General features: G+C 36.5%; 1 protein-coding gene across 1 annotated transcript in view; it reads right to left on the reverse strand.

Moving 5' to 3' along the window:
• Positions 1 to 3,773, reverse strand: part of ITGA1 (integrin subunit alpha 1) — a 72,092-nt gene extending 68,319 nt beyond the window's left edge. The window contains exon 1 of the mRNA XM_058864093.1: positions 3,292 to 3,773. Within this exon, the coding sequence (XP_058720076.1) occupies positions 3,292 to 3,319 (28 nt within the window). The 5' untranslated portion in view covers positions 3,320 to 3,773. The remainder of the gene's footprint in view (positions 1 to 3,291) is intronic.
• Between the last annotated feature and the right edge of the window lie 10,966 nt (positions 3,774 to 14,739).

Raw genomic sequence — 14,739 nt, forward strand, 5'->3', positions numbered from 1 at the left:
GTAGAAAGAGACATTTTGATATGGGTCTTTTCTCAAACAGCAAGTTGTAAGATTTGGAGAGTTATGAACAGTGGCCCACATCCATTTGCCATATTTAGTGGCAAATATAAACTTCAATGATGTATCCACTATCAGCAGGACCATTGTCAACTTACAAAGGAAAATATTTACTAGAGATGATGCTTTGCCTACTCTGGTAAAAAGTATCGGGCATTATTACTTGTTTGAGTACGTCAAAGTATGAGCAGCAGAAGAAAAACATCTCAAAAAAATTAAGAACCATAGAAGTTTCTAAATTCATTCTAATTTTGCTAATGACAGGGAGAGAGATGAATTTGACCAAGGTAGAGCAAAAACAAGTGGGTGCTTTTAACTCTTCATACATTTTTAAGATAAAAGTTCAAAATTGCACAGCCTATTCTTGTCTTGGTGAAAGATTGAGACTATGTGCAGGACCTAACAGTTCTTTCAATAAATCACTTTTTAAAATACAGTATTATAGGTATTAATAGTTGCAGCAATTTGGCATCCATTTTTGGACCTTTTTAGGTACAATGCAAGATAAAATGAAAATGATGATAACATATATTCTAAGAGATTTTGGAGCCATGCTGGTTATCTAAGGTTATTATTCTGAAAATGTTGGAGACACACTTCCCTATATCTCCAGTTCTTGGTCAACCACTTCATGAAGATGGGTTATGTACAGATTTTAGAAAAGGAGAAGTGATTTTCATAGGAAATCCCATCTCCTCCATATTATAGCCACATTAGCTAGAATTCATGCAAACATGCTTACGTTCTGGATAAGTAAAACTAATAGGAAAGAATCTCTAATATAGGGGGAAGACTTCTAAGAAATGTTGGACGTTATTGTTGCAAGAGCAAAGGAAGATAAAAGAGAGAGATGCAGAGGGAAACTTGGGAAAACCTCTCTTTTCATGCTTTGCCTTTGTCCTGTGGCTGTCCTGCCTCTACAGGCTCTGACCAAAGACCATTTTCTCCATACAGTTCTGTCTTTTTCTACTTATCTTTATTTTTTTTTCTGTTATAAAGATGAATATAAGACCATCATCAACAAGGAGAGAAGTCCAGGAGGGAACAGACTTTGCATAAAGCTGTTAAGTGAAGAAGCTTTTAAAGGAAGTGGAACCCTTTAGACTGACTTCTTCATTCCTCATCTGTTGAAATGTAAGGCTGGAGAAAACTTCAGCAGATCCCCAGTCAAACCACTTACATAGTAGCCAGCCGAAGTAACTAAGCCATCCCTTTTATCTGTTCATCCACCTTCATCAAAAGTCCTGGTGAGAGAGATTATGTAGGGGTGGGGTTTTTTTGGTAGCCTAGCAATTCTTTACCTGAAGAGTAAAAAAATTCTTCTGAATATTCCCTAAGATTTTTGCATAGTCAGTTATATTGATTTTCTTTTGTCTTTTGTTCGATTTGGAGAACCAAGTATTCATCTATATCTTTGGAAACCAACATATGCAATGTGGAAAGTCATGACTGACCTCACAAAACAAAGAAAACACTGACATCTGGAATAATATCCTCAGCAATAATACTTGAATAAAAAAGATATATTTGAAATATTCAACATTTTGCCTTAGTTTCTTTTTTCTACTAGCCTACTAACTAATTCAGTCTTTTGTCATATATCATTTTTCTCAGCCCTTACCAGGCTTCTCAATTCTCTGTGCACTTCTGTCTGCACATCAGACTTTCTGTGGTCAAGATCCTCAGAGGTCTTATCAAACCAAGCCAAATTAAAAAAGAACAAAAATCTATAGAAACTGACAAATATACATAACATCTCTATGTACCTCCTTCAATCTAGATTCTTTTTGTCTGTTAGGCCCTGCCAGATTATTTGCTGCTTTTAAGGAAGAGCAGCATGTAATTTATTTTTTAATTAATTTTTAAAGTCACTATATTTCTCTTTGTGAAGAAAATCCCTTATCCATATTTTTATGATACTTTGACTTGTTTATGTAGGACTACTTCTCTTATTTATCAGTGACAATTTGAATCCTTTTTCTGGTACCTGAAATGCCTCCTCTTGTCTCTAAGTCTATTCTCTTTCCCACCAATCTTTTAAAAAATAAACCCTCATGACACCACCACCAAAAAAGTAATCACCTGGTAAATCCAGATGAGACTTGCTCTTGAAATGTTTTCCTGTCAGAAAGTAAACCTTTTTTTCATTACTGATGAATTGTCTATCAGCATTACCAGTGGAAACTCTGCCACTCTGAAGGGAAGTTGTAGCACACTAGATTGATACTGTTTTACAAAGTGTCCTTTGAAGGAACACTAACAAAAGCATGTTTTGGAGTATGTCACTGTAACAACAATGAAGACAGTTAAGAACAACAGCTAAATATGGCATGCCAAATTACTATATTCAGATTTTTCACATTTTCCTGTGTTCTGTCTTGCACAATAAGCACAGAGGGAAGAGGGAGAAATTCTAGTTTTGCCTTTTCCCCACTTGCTGCTGCTGCTTGCATTTGGACAATTCTTATGAAATTGATTTCTTCCCCTGTTTCAGGGGGGAACTGTTTCAGGTTCACTGTGTGCTACTTGCCTATGCAAGAGCTGCTGGGGAGTTCAATGTCCAAGTTTCCAAGCACATGAATCCCAGCATTGCCTTAGCTTCTTTACCACTTCTTGGACTCCCCTAATTTCAGATCTAAAATGTTACCACAGGCTGACTAGCTAGGGAGATTGTTACTTGTGGCATTTTCTTTAGAAAAAGCAAATCAGTCACAATCAATCAACAATCCTAAAAGGAAATATTACATATTCAATCTCCGGATGAACTCATCTTTCTGAAGTGAGTGAGTGCTTCCTCACTTCCCTTTTTACCAGTCAGAAGTCTGAAAGCCAAACAGACGAAAGCAAAAAATCTACCCTAATTAAAAAAAACCCCGCTGAAACCAACCAAAAACCAAACCAACAAAACCAAATAAACTTGTTTCTTCTAAGCCAGATTCAATTACAGTATGACTTCTCAGCCATTCATCCTCATCTAGCAATCAACTCTTGCTCCCAGATTCTCAGACTGGTTTAGGGATTTAAGTTCCCAGAGAGAAGCAAACCGAGGAGGTCCCTCACGGCCTGCGGCTGGAGGGCAGCTCCGGGAAGGGCACTCCCGAGGCACGGATCGGGGCGGGAGGGCGCCGTCCCTTGGGTGCCGGACCCTACCAGCTTCACCCACTTCCCGCCGGGAGCAGGGCTGATTTAGGGATCCGAGTCTTCGAAGCAAGGCAGAAACAGGGCTTTCCTCACCTGTCAGCATCCAGTAGGAGGCAGCCATGCCTGGGGTTCTGCGAGCCGGGGGCCGGGAGCCCGGGCGGAGGGCAGGGATGGCGGGAGCGGTCCTGCCGCCGGCGCGCCCGGCGGAGCTGCGCTGCCGGTGGAGCTCAGCGCTCTGCACCGCCCGTCCGCCTCGCAGCCGAGTTAGGCATTTCCTGTTTGTTATCCAGTCTTTACGTTGCTTCTTCGCATTAAAAAGAATTTCGTTTCCTCCCACCGCACACAGTTTCCCCCCACCCACCTCTCTAAAGGTCTCTGAGTTTTGGAAACCTCCCCGTTGAATTAGCCCGGTTAGGATGTACAAATAAAGCCAAATCTCCCCCACTAAACACTCCGGCTGCAGCTCTCGGAGAGCACAGCAGACCTTAAAGGGACATCTCCCCGTTCATAATTAATAAGTGTCTCCCGCCGGCCAGCCCCTGTCCCAGTAGGGCAGGAGTGAGCTGGGTGTGCTACACAGCCACCTCTCTCGCCTTATCAACAGGAGAAACACGTCCTTGAGGTAGGGGGGTGTGTTTGACTGCTCAAGTTTAATTTCTCTGACATCACCCCTTAAAAATGCACTCTTACGGCCGGTCATTTGCCCGCAAGAGGAAGCAAGCCACCCCCTCCCCATTCTCGGCGGCTCTGGAAACGCAGTAACTCTTCAGACAGTGGGCGATTTTCTCGAGTCTTTGCGTCCTCCGGTGCTTTGCTGCATAGAGGAAATACCAGACAGCTGCCTTTGCCCTCATCAATCGAACGTTTGCATGGCATGCCTTCCCACTCTCCCTGCCCCCAAAACGACTTCACTAGTAAATGACTGAATAAATAGCAAAGGTAATAATCAGCCAGATTCTGGCCTGTAAGCGAGGATTTTCAGGATTTGTTGCACATTCAGGAAAGGAGCAGTTTTGCAGGACCTTTTTTTACCAGACTGGTTGATGCTCAAGTGGAGTGGCACCCCTTCAGCAGTGTGTGAGTTCCCACATTGGACTTGGAGGAAAATAATTTTATTGATTATAAAACAAGGGAACCCATAGTCCTTCCAGCAAGAAAAAGGAAAACCAAAATATAAGGATTTGGAAATTTTGGTGCTTCTATAAAAATCCTCTATCATTTCCTTGACTTGGAGGAAAGGATTTGGTGAGTGAGTAAAAGTTAGTGGAATTTTGGCAGGTTCCTGTGAGACTAATATACTGCAGCTTCTAATAAGCACTTGCATAATAAGCTTTTAATAACTTTTTGCATCTTCCAACATCTGTTTTAATTTAATGAGAACACTTACAGTGCACCTTGTAGATCTGTGGAAATTTTAGAAAACTGCACCATTTTAAAGCTGGTTTTTAGAGCAGAGATCCTCAGTGGGAGTACACAAAGCTGGTGGAATTAAGCACATGTGTAACTTTGGCTGAATGAGAATTTTTGCTTGGTTGGTGCCAGTTTAAAAGACAAGACACATTTTTTCCAGTCAAAGGTTTTATGCATAAAATTAAAGGAAATGGAAATGGCATCCAAACTAAAAGAAGACTGAGTTTATGGAAAAACTGTCATTTAATTTTTTCTAGTCAGTTGTGTTACCACTACTGCTATTCCAAAACAGGGCTCGTAATCCAGTGTGCTAGAGCCAACAACACACAGAGTTGATGCTGTAGTTTTTTAGAGTTGCAAGGCTGGGTGCTGGGTGGTAATCCACAAAAGTCATCACCGCCTGGGTTATAAAGCTGGGGGGTTTTTATGCCCTTTTTAATAGTATATTCCACCTACCTAATACAGACGGATTGCTGTATTTTCTTAAAAAAAATCAAAACCAAACAACCAGACCAAACAACCAAATCTTTGTATTCCTTGTGCCACTTACTTCAACTAAAGGCACATGAAAGAGTTGAGCTTGCTTTCAAATCATAGTGAGGATTTTTTTTATTTTTTTTTTTTAATTTTCTTTTTGTGATTAAATATATTACATCAGTGGCAGAAGCAGGGGAGATAAGGACTTTCTCTTGGACTAAAATAAATTCAAGCCTATATGAAATTTATGAAGCATTTGGTATATATGTGAGGACTGTACATCATGCTGAAGAACAGCACTTCTTGAGAACAAAAAGAAAAATTTTTGATGAAAAGTTATTCCTAATTTTTACAAAATTATTCTTAATATTATGATTCATTAGTTTGTTATTTGTGGTGGCATCCTATATGTCTTGCATCAGGCAATGTTGAAAGGAAAACATTAGAAAAGATGAATTGCTGGACTGAACTAGCATTTCTTATTTATTTGAACACATTCAAGAAAGTACACTTCAGACTTACAGACTTACACTTCATACACTACAGACTACAGACAACTATTTTGGAATGTCAAACTAGAAAAAACTGCAAACCCTCCTTTTCACAGGTCATGTTGCTTTGTTGCAGTGGCTCAAGCAATGTTAATAACATGTTGCTAAATTCTTGAAGTTTAAAATTTCATACATTAGTAGCAAGGAGCAAATCTATTTTAAACAGGAATCTCTAAATGTAGCTCGCTCAGGCCCAGAAGTAAAGATAGTAGGTTATTTTAATGTGAGAAAAACAAGTATTATTAGTTTCAGTGGATTGAAATGCTATACAAAATCATTACCCATAGTGATGGATAAAAGAAAAAGGTCAAATTAGTTTAAAGAATATAGTTGGCTTGCATGATTTATGTCTTTCTAAGATGTCACAGAATGCAGACGAAAGACTTTTTCCTAGTGCCATAAATTAAACATAATTTGTAATTTTGAACTGTGCCTCCTAACTCAATTCCAGCAACTCGTTTTAGAATATCTGATATAGAATAAGTACACCAGTAGTTAATGGGATCTGATGGAAGTATTTGTGATTAAAGATTAGTTTAAAGACTTTGAAAAACTAGACTTTGAAAACGCAATAAAAATAAAAAGTATCAGAAAGGTACAATTCTTCTCCCTTCTAGGTGGTGTTATTCCTGCAAAAAAAACCCAACCAGTGGAAATGCATTTTGTCCCAAAGGGCTGAAAAAAAAAGGAGCCAAAGTTTTTCAAATAGTTTCAAAGGCAGGCAGACTTCTACATAGTATGACTATAATTTAGATAGAACTAATTTTTCATGGAATTTTTTCTTCCCCTTTTAAAGAGGGTGTGAGAAATTTTATTTTATTTTATTTTGCTTTTTAGGTGAGAAGGATCTCTAATCTGTAACACAAGAGAGGAATGCATAATGCAAGACTGACTTCAAATAGCCAGAAACATGTCTAACTTTCTTCCATTAAAGGAATAGTATGACAGCATCAATATTGTAAGAGAGCTGTTACATGTTTCTGTGGTGTTCACTGTTGTTATTTCACTGCATTATGCACTGCATGGAAAATACTACAGAATATGTTGATATAGCTTCTAAGTGAATATTTATCATTGACAGCACTTACTATAATCTTGGATAGTTTACATTGCACTGTAGATTAGTGGTAATTTACATTTATGCTTTTTTCTTACACTTGCTTATTCGTTGTTTCCAACATGTCTTTCACCTTGAAGACTTTGTTGTTCATTTTCATAGTCTCCATGTTTTCCTATCTGATTCTAGGGCCATACTAGAATTCGCTTGGCATAACTTGTGGGTGTGTAGTCTGATTTTTATTATGTCTGAAATACTCAAGGGCTTCTTCTTCAAGTACCAGAACTAAGACCTTGCAGGATTTGGTATGGTTCCAGAAGTACTATATGCATAAATCTTTTCATGTTTTACAGCTCAGCTTTTAACTGATACTTGATATTCTTGGAGAATGCCCATGTTTCTGCTCCATCTGTATTAACCAGGGGTACAAATGTGCCAAAAATCCTTTTTGCTATACAATAGGATCTTTATAAAATTTTTTTCAGATTGGGTTAGTTTAATTAATGTTGGTAGGAAATGTTATGGAAAATGCCCCTTGTGTTCTTTGTTTAATCTATTCTCTGCAATATATTTTATTTATTCTTGTTCTTTTTTGGATTATGTATCAAATATCATAATGTAATTGTAACCAAATTAATATACAGGCTGCGTTCTTACTGAAATTTCTGATTTTCCTCCTTATCAGACTTTAGGTGCCTCAGCTGTGCTGCTTTTCTTTATACATTTTCACTAGGTGCAAGTTTTTTAATATTCATTCTAAATTCGTGGAGATCAAAATTAGGCCTACCACAAAAATACAGGAAGACCAGAAAGAGATGAGTTTGTACAGCATCATTTACTGCTATACATCTTCCACCAATCTCTTTAATTTTTGATTGTTGCTTTGTAATCATGTAGAAGGATTTAAATATTAAAACAGATTTTAAGATCATTGCAGATTATATACTTATGCTTTTCATAATTCCTGATGCTGTTTCTATTTCCTTTGAGTCAGTTTCTTACAAATTTAATCCTAATTAACCATTTTTTTCTTTCAACAGGGAGATTTTCTGCTTGCTTATTTACTTACCTATGTACCTGTTTGTGAGTTGTCTTAGAGGTCTGTAGGACATTAACAAACTTTAACATGAATATATAGTTCTTCAAACTATACACTACAGAACACAGTTTTTTCAACATGAATGAAGTGTTGATTTCTCTGATTGATTTCGCCTATCAACTTTTTTGTGTGTTAGAGCACTGTTTCTGCAGCACTGAAGCCACTGTAGTTATGGCATTGAGTCTGAGGAGAAAGGAACTGGTAACTTCAAGTATGGGGGTATGAAAACCAGAAATTAATATTGTATTATACAAAATCAAGGACCTAGAGATTGCAATCTGTTTATAGGACTTTTGACTGATACGTATATCTCAGACACTGCTGGTTCATCACTGCATTAACTCTACTGCAATATACAAAGATTTACAATGAAGCCAGAATTTAGGCGTAGAGGTTTAATTCCTCTCATTAATACCTTGGGCTTTCTGCAGTCCACACACATTTATTTTTCTTCGTATTACTATTTCTTTACTTAATTGTTTTTTATTTGTTTGTTTGTTTTTTTGCTTTGTCTGTTTTTTTTTTTGTTTTGTTTTGTTTTGTTTTTTTTAATGTGCTGCTCATGGTATGTTGACTAACCAATATTGTTCAGATAGATTTTATTTATGAAGTTGTATAAAAGAATATCTCACTGAGAGCATGTTGTCAAAGGAAGATAATTGATGACACTAATTTCTCAAAATAATTGCATAGTCTGAAGGATCTTACATTATATTGCATTGCACTGTATTCATTACATTCACAGCTAGTCTGCATAATAATGTAATTACTTATTACTCTTTGGTTTCAGAAAAAAAGGTAACTTTGATTGTAATAACTCTGTGAAGAGTAATGTTATTAATTTTTTCTCTTTCCTAATAGATAGAAAAATCGTCTCTTTCCTTTTTTCTTCATGCACACAATCTTCTTCCATGTCTATTGTATTGCTGTTAATGTAAAAGCAATATTTAAACATATATCACTGTCCAAGCTTTCCTTTAATCTTCTTAATCAGGAAGAAAAAAATCTTGCTTTTTTGAGAGAACACAAAGGTGGTCATGATGACAGCCTATGTTTTATGGCCTACATTAAAAAAGCAAAACAAAACAACAAAAATCAACCAATCAACCAAAGTGCCCCAAAAACCAACAAACAAAACAAACCCACAAAAAACTCATAAGAAAACCCAGCACAAACAAACACACAAACCCCACACTTAAACCAAACAAACAATTCAACCCAGCAAAACAGCACACACAAGAAAGAAAAACATCCCTGTAGTACAGAAACTTCAGGTTTTTGTAAGGATTACCTCTTTATTTTTTAACTATGTGATTTTAAGACAAATTAGAAGTTTGCAACAATCCTTCTACAATGAAGAACACATTGCTACTTTTTTAGTGAAGTTGCAAACCAGGCTCCTACTGGGATTTGAGCTCCTGTAGATTGCAGAAATGCTTTGTTTCAGGGGTGCTACAACAATTCTTTACCTGCAGAGACCTGTAATTCAGATCCCACTGTTCCGTCTACCTGTCTATATAAGTAATTTGTTTTGTGGTCTGGAAGTCCAGATCTTTCTGAATGTGGATCATATTTAAGTAATGGACAGCTGACAGAGGAGGTAATATGCATAATTTTGATAGAAGATTAAAAAAACACTCAGCTTCAAAGTCAGAATTAAAAATTGCTGTTCTTTTTCATATTGAATGACTTTAAAGAGCCTCTCCAATTTCCCAGAGTCATGTCAAAAGCTGCAGATTTTTGCCTAAGCTGTAGTGTTCTGTTGAAACTAGGAGTGTGTAGTGGAGAACTGAGGTTTCTTCAGGCCAAAAGCAATCTACAGAACTGTAACTCTGGAAACTTCTGCAATGAACCTTTTTTCCCCATACAGGCTGAGTTATGCAGCTCTTGATGTCATGAGATGTGGTCTCCTTAAGTGACCAATATATTAACACGTGTCACATGACTGAAAACATATGTATAAGCTCTGCCAGATGAGTACTATGCAGATATATGAAGACATTGTGCTTTTGTGTATCAACCCTTTTAGATATGATAGGCATGGTTGTGTATGAAAGAGGTGCTGCCAGGAACTCATGAAAAGGGTTGACAAAAGGCAAAGGTCCCAAGACAATCCATTCGAGGACCACTCTGCCTACACCATGACCATCACCATAAGCCTTCAGGTCGCCAGGAAATTCTATCCAGTGACTGAATTGTCACTGGATACACCCAGACATTTTAGGTTAACTCACTTACATGAGAATGCCCTAAGCATCATATGGAACGCATATTGTCCTAGAAGAAGGAACCAGAGACCAGGACTTGTCATTGGCTGAGAAAAATACTGTTAGACAGTTAGACAGAATGACAACTTAGTCTTCTTGTCAAATAACTCAAAAGATTATTTTCCTTGCAGTGTAAATCACTGTGAATCAATTTGTTCTGAGCATACTCTGAGTGCATCTACAGGATAAGCTCTTTACTGAAACTGAAAAGAAGCGTGTCTCATTTGGAGGTTTGATCCAGACACCAAACTGCTCCAGAAGCACAGTTCTAGACATGCAAAAAAAAAAATAAATCTAAATGTCCAGAGAACCTCATGGATAGACCAGCATCCAAACAGAGTAGTTAACTCCAGGTTTGGAGAAGAAGAGAAAGCAGAATTTTTAGTTCAAAATTTTGAATTTAAATATGCAGTGTAAGTTAGGAATTGCTTTACAGTATCAGTGGATCATGGGGCAATCATAGCTTTGGGTTTATGTTTTAATTTAGAGATTTTGTAGAGTATTTTAGTCAAATGGTGGTAATATTTGCTGATTAAAAATCCCAAGAAACTGTGTTCCATTTCTGCAAAATGATCCTGAAGTGTACCAAATATAACTTTAACAACACATAGAAATCATTTAAATATATGTAGTCATAATGAAAGAGGAAGTTTTGCTGTGATATAAGGGGTTTATGATTTTTGTTAGTTTGAAAATTCATTCATTTTGGTAAACAAAACAGTTGTCCATGCTGTATTATTCTTTTCAGCTGCTCAGCTACTGAGTTAAAAATCAATAGAAATGATACTATAGATATATCATTGCTATGCTACTTGGCATGTCTAAATATACCTAAATATTTGCTTATCAAAAGATTTTCTATATGTTGTAAAAGTATAATCTGAAGAAATAAAGATACTCGTGTTTCCTTCAGCTCATAGGAAATTCTGGTTTTAGAGACCAGAATGAACTCAAAATTCGAGAGGTGTGTTGTTGGTTACAGAGACATTTTCAGAATTCATGGTTAACACTGTATAAACCAGGAATCCCAAAGATGCATGTGCAGTGTTTTACTGTGGATTCTATTGGCAAGTAGCATTTATTCAGATGATATAACATTAACAGTGGCAGATTCAGGTGGGGGTGGATTTGTATACAGATAGAAGTAAAAAAAAAAAAAAAGAAAAATAACATGGCATCTAAAGAAAAAATTTTTCTTCATCTTCAAGATATTTGTCAGTGTAATAATCATGAACAATTTAATGTGTTTTTGCAGTCTATATAACTTTTATATTTTCTCACTAAAGAAATTTTTTACCTTCATCAGAGTTTTATTACAATAAATCAGTTTCCAAGTATCGAGTGACCACATTGGGGTTATTTAAAAAATCAACGTAGAAGCCAGAGGCAAAGTTAATTTTATTAATAGCATGCTTATTGATGAAGCAGTGGATGTGAGTGTTACGCCTGGATAAATTTGTATTTACTGTCTATGCAAATCTTACTTCTACAATAAGGCTGGGCCCAGAGCCAAGACCTTGGTTCAGGTCAGCACATTTTGCAGAGGCTTTAAAGTTAGCTCAGCAATCCAATAACTCCCTGTGGAGCAATTCAGGACAATATCTCCCCCAAACTCTGCAGCCAAACTAGCCTTTTTGACCTTCTCCAGAACTCTTAGGTTGCAGCTTCTCGATTAACTCAGTCTGGCACCATTATCAAATACCTGCGCACCTAACATACATTTAGCTGCCTGACATATTGAACCTTTTTAGAAAGTTTCCAGGCTCTAATGGAAGGTCTTTTGTCACCAGAACAGAACTGAGTTTTTACTGCTCAAAGAACTGGATTTGTTTGCTTTCAAGAGTGCTCTTTGAGTGCTCTTATTAAAATAAAATGAATGGTCATATCACTGACTGTGTTCTCAGACCTATTTCATCTGATTTTAGAGTCTTTTCTGAAAAGTTTTTTCTTATATTCTTTTCTAACAATATTTTACTCAGCCAATGAGGAATACATATCTCTGATATCAAAAATGTGTTTCTTCTAGTAATCTCTTTCCTCAGTACTCAGCTAAGTCATTATCGCTGCTTTAAAGCTACTTGAAAAAAGTAGACTATTTCCCAAAAAAATACTTTAGAAGGGTCTCTCCTGAGATTTTGGAGTATTCTTCAGATGACTTTTTTTTCAGAATGATCTGAAGTTGGTATCTCACCAGCTGGTCCATCTGACATTTTTAGACTATTCTATAAGCTGAATTGGGGACAGTAATCACAAACCTCCAGGAACAGTATTTTGTAGAATAAGAGCATCTTATCCAATGTGTTTCCTAGGTCCCTGGATTAATGGTCTGGCAAGGATATAAAGATTTCAATTCAAGTTTCCAGGTTTATAATTACTTGGATGACATGAATGCTGGTGTACATGGATGCATGCAGGTTGCTAGATACACTGTGCCAATTAGGAAAATGAGGTCTGCGGAAGTATGATGATATGAGCTGGTCTCCCTGAGGTATTGCTCTTGCTTTGGGGAGAATAAGAACTGGGTAGTGAACTGGAAGAAATTATACTTGACATCCATCTGAGAAGACTCCACTGTCAACATTTACCTCCTAAGAGAATTCCCGGCAAGGGGTAGATGGGAAATGTACAGCAAATCCTTCAGGCAGTGCCCGGCTGAGAATGAAACATGCTTCTGTATCATTGGGAACTGCCCAATAATTCGGGATTAAGGAATTAAATGGCATGATTACGTCTGTGAAATATTATCAAAGGAAGATAAAAAGAAAGACTGGACAATGATTCAGGCCCCACATATAAGAGATGACAATGAATTATAGGAACTCATTGTTGTCATGAGTTATAGGAACTATAGGAACTGGACATAAATTCTGTGAAGGAGAACCAAGCATTCTTGATGTCTGTGACTGTGCGACACGAGTGTCCTGACACATCTTTAGAATAGGCTGTGATGGAAAAAGTGAAGAAATACCAACATCTTCACAAACTCATTCAGGAACTAACAAATGTGGTAGGCATTGTATTTAGGGGCTTTTCCCTTGGAACACAGGGAAAGAGGTATCATAGAAATGATGAACTTTTGAGGGCCTTGAGTCTCTCCAGATCAAGGCAAAAGAAGACAGCCTGGGCCTCCAGAAAGCTCCTTGCTTCTGTAGATGTTGTACATATGTTTGCAAGTAAAGTATATACTGTTGTATCATCTTAATTCAAAATAAATTTTCAGTGAATGCAGTGAGCACAGGGCAGCCACAATCCAACTAACACAAGGCCTGGATAGTATGTGGGGACACCAATGGACTCACATCATGATGTGTCACATATCATCAGTCTGAGACAAAATTCTACTGATTTAACCAGGGTGGATAGGCCATCTGTACCTGGAAAAGGAACACATGTAAATTATGTGTGTTTGATAAATAGTCATTCCAATAACTCATGTAGAAACATTTGGAATTAATTTACAGCTAGTTTTATACTTACATTTATACTACTTCTATTTCTATATTTGAGCCATGTAGCCAGTTGGTATATAGAGCAGCATGAAGATCTTTCCAATTTGCAAGATAAAGGAAGGGGTACAGAAACAGGGAAGTATAGACCACACTCATAAGTGTCTTATAGTCATAGTATCTAATTTAAGATAAGGCAGCCATCTAGGCTGCAGCTATGGCAACAAGATTTCCAGTAGTGATTACAATGCTGAATCAGAGCTGAGTATTTTACATGGGAAATAGTAAGGCTGAGGAGAAGTGAGCTTTGAAAAGTCACAGGATTTCTGCTTTTCAAAAGAGAGGAAGAAACTGCAAGATGAGTTTTTACTGGTTTTAATCATATGTACAATGCAAAAGGAATTTATGTAGAAAATTATGTAGCAGTGTAAGTACATAGTAAGATTTTCTACAGAACATGAGCATTCAAGATAGTAAAACCTAATTTACTATTTGAAATTTTGCACATGGTATCAGTATTTGATATTTTGTAAACAAATTTATAAATGCATGTCAAGAATACTCTAAACTTGATCTTTTTTTAGTTATTGTCTTTTCCAAAATTTGTCTGTATAGACAGTTTGATTGACAAATTTGCAAGGGATTGTTTTGTGATCAGATTGACAGTAAATTAATATATTTTGTAGAAGTAAAATTAGAGTAGTATACTGATGTAAGACATATGATGATACAAGCATTATGATGAAAATGTTATGAGACTGACTTCTTATAATTTTAGTTAACTCTTCTTGATAAATTATATTAGACTAATTGTTTTACATTATTTTAGCTAGTTTGGGTTATTTTGGAAGGGAAAAGAAACTTGTAAGTTTAGATAATTGCTCAGTTTTGCACTTTCATCAATTAAAAATAAATAAATAAAATAATCCAAGCTATTAAATCAATCCATTTTAGTTAATACTTTGCATATCATATTGTCCTTGGTTCTGAGATTTTACATTAAAAAAGGTAAGTTACTGCATGTGTTTTAGACATAATTTTGGACATATTTTACTGACTTTCTCCAAATCTTGAGGTCTGCAAAATATATAATATGGAATGTCACAGTGAAGGAATTTCCAGTGCTATGGCCATAAATTTCTTTTAGAATGAGCAGACATTAAGATCAAGGGAATTATTATAGTGGTCATGATTGTTTAGTCCAAACTACTCTAGTATGCAAAGTTCTCATTTA

The sequence above is a fragment of the Poecile atricapillus genome, chromosome Z (assembly GCF_030490865.1).
Source record: "Poecile atricapillus isolate bPoeAtr1 chromosome Z, bPoeAtr1.hap1, whole genome shotgun sequence".
Lineage (NCBI taxonomy): Eukaryota > Metazoa > Chordata > Aves > Passeriformes > Paridae > Poecile > Poecile atricapillus.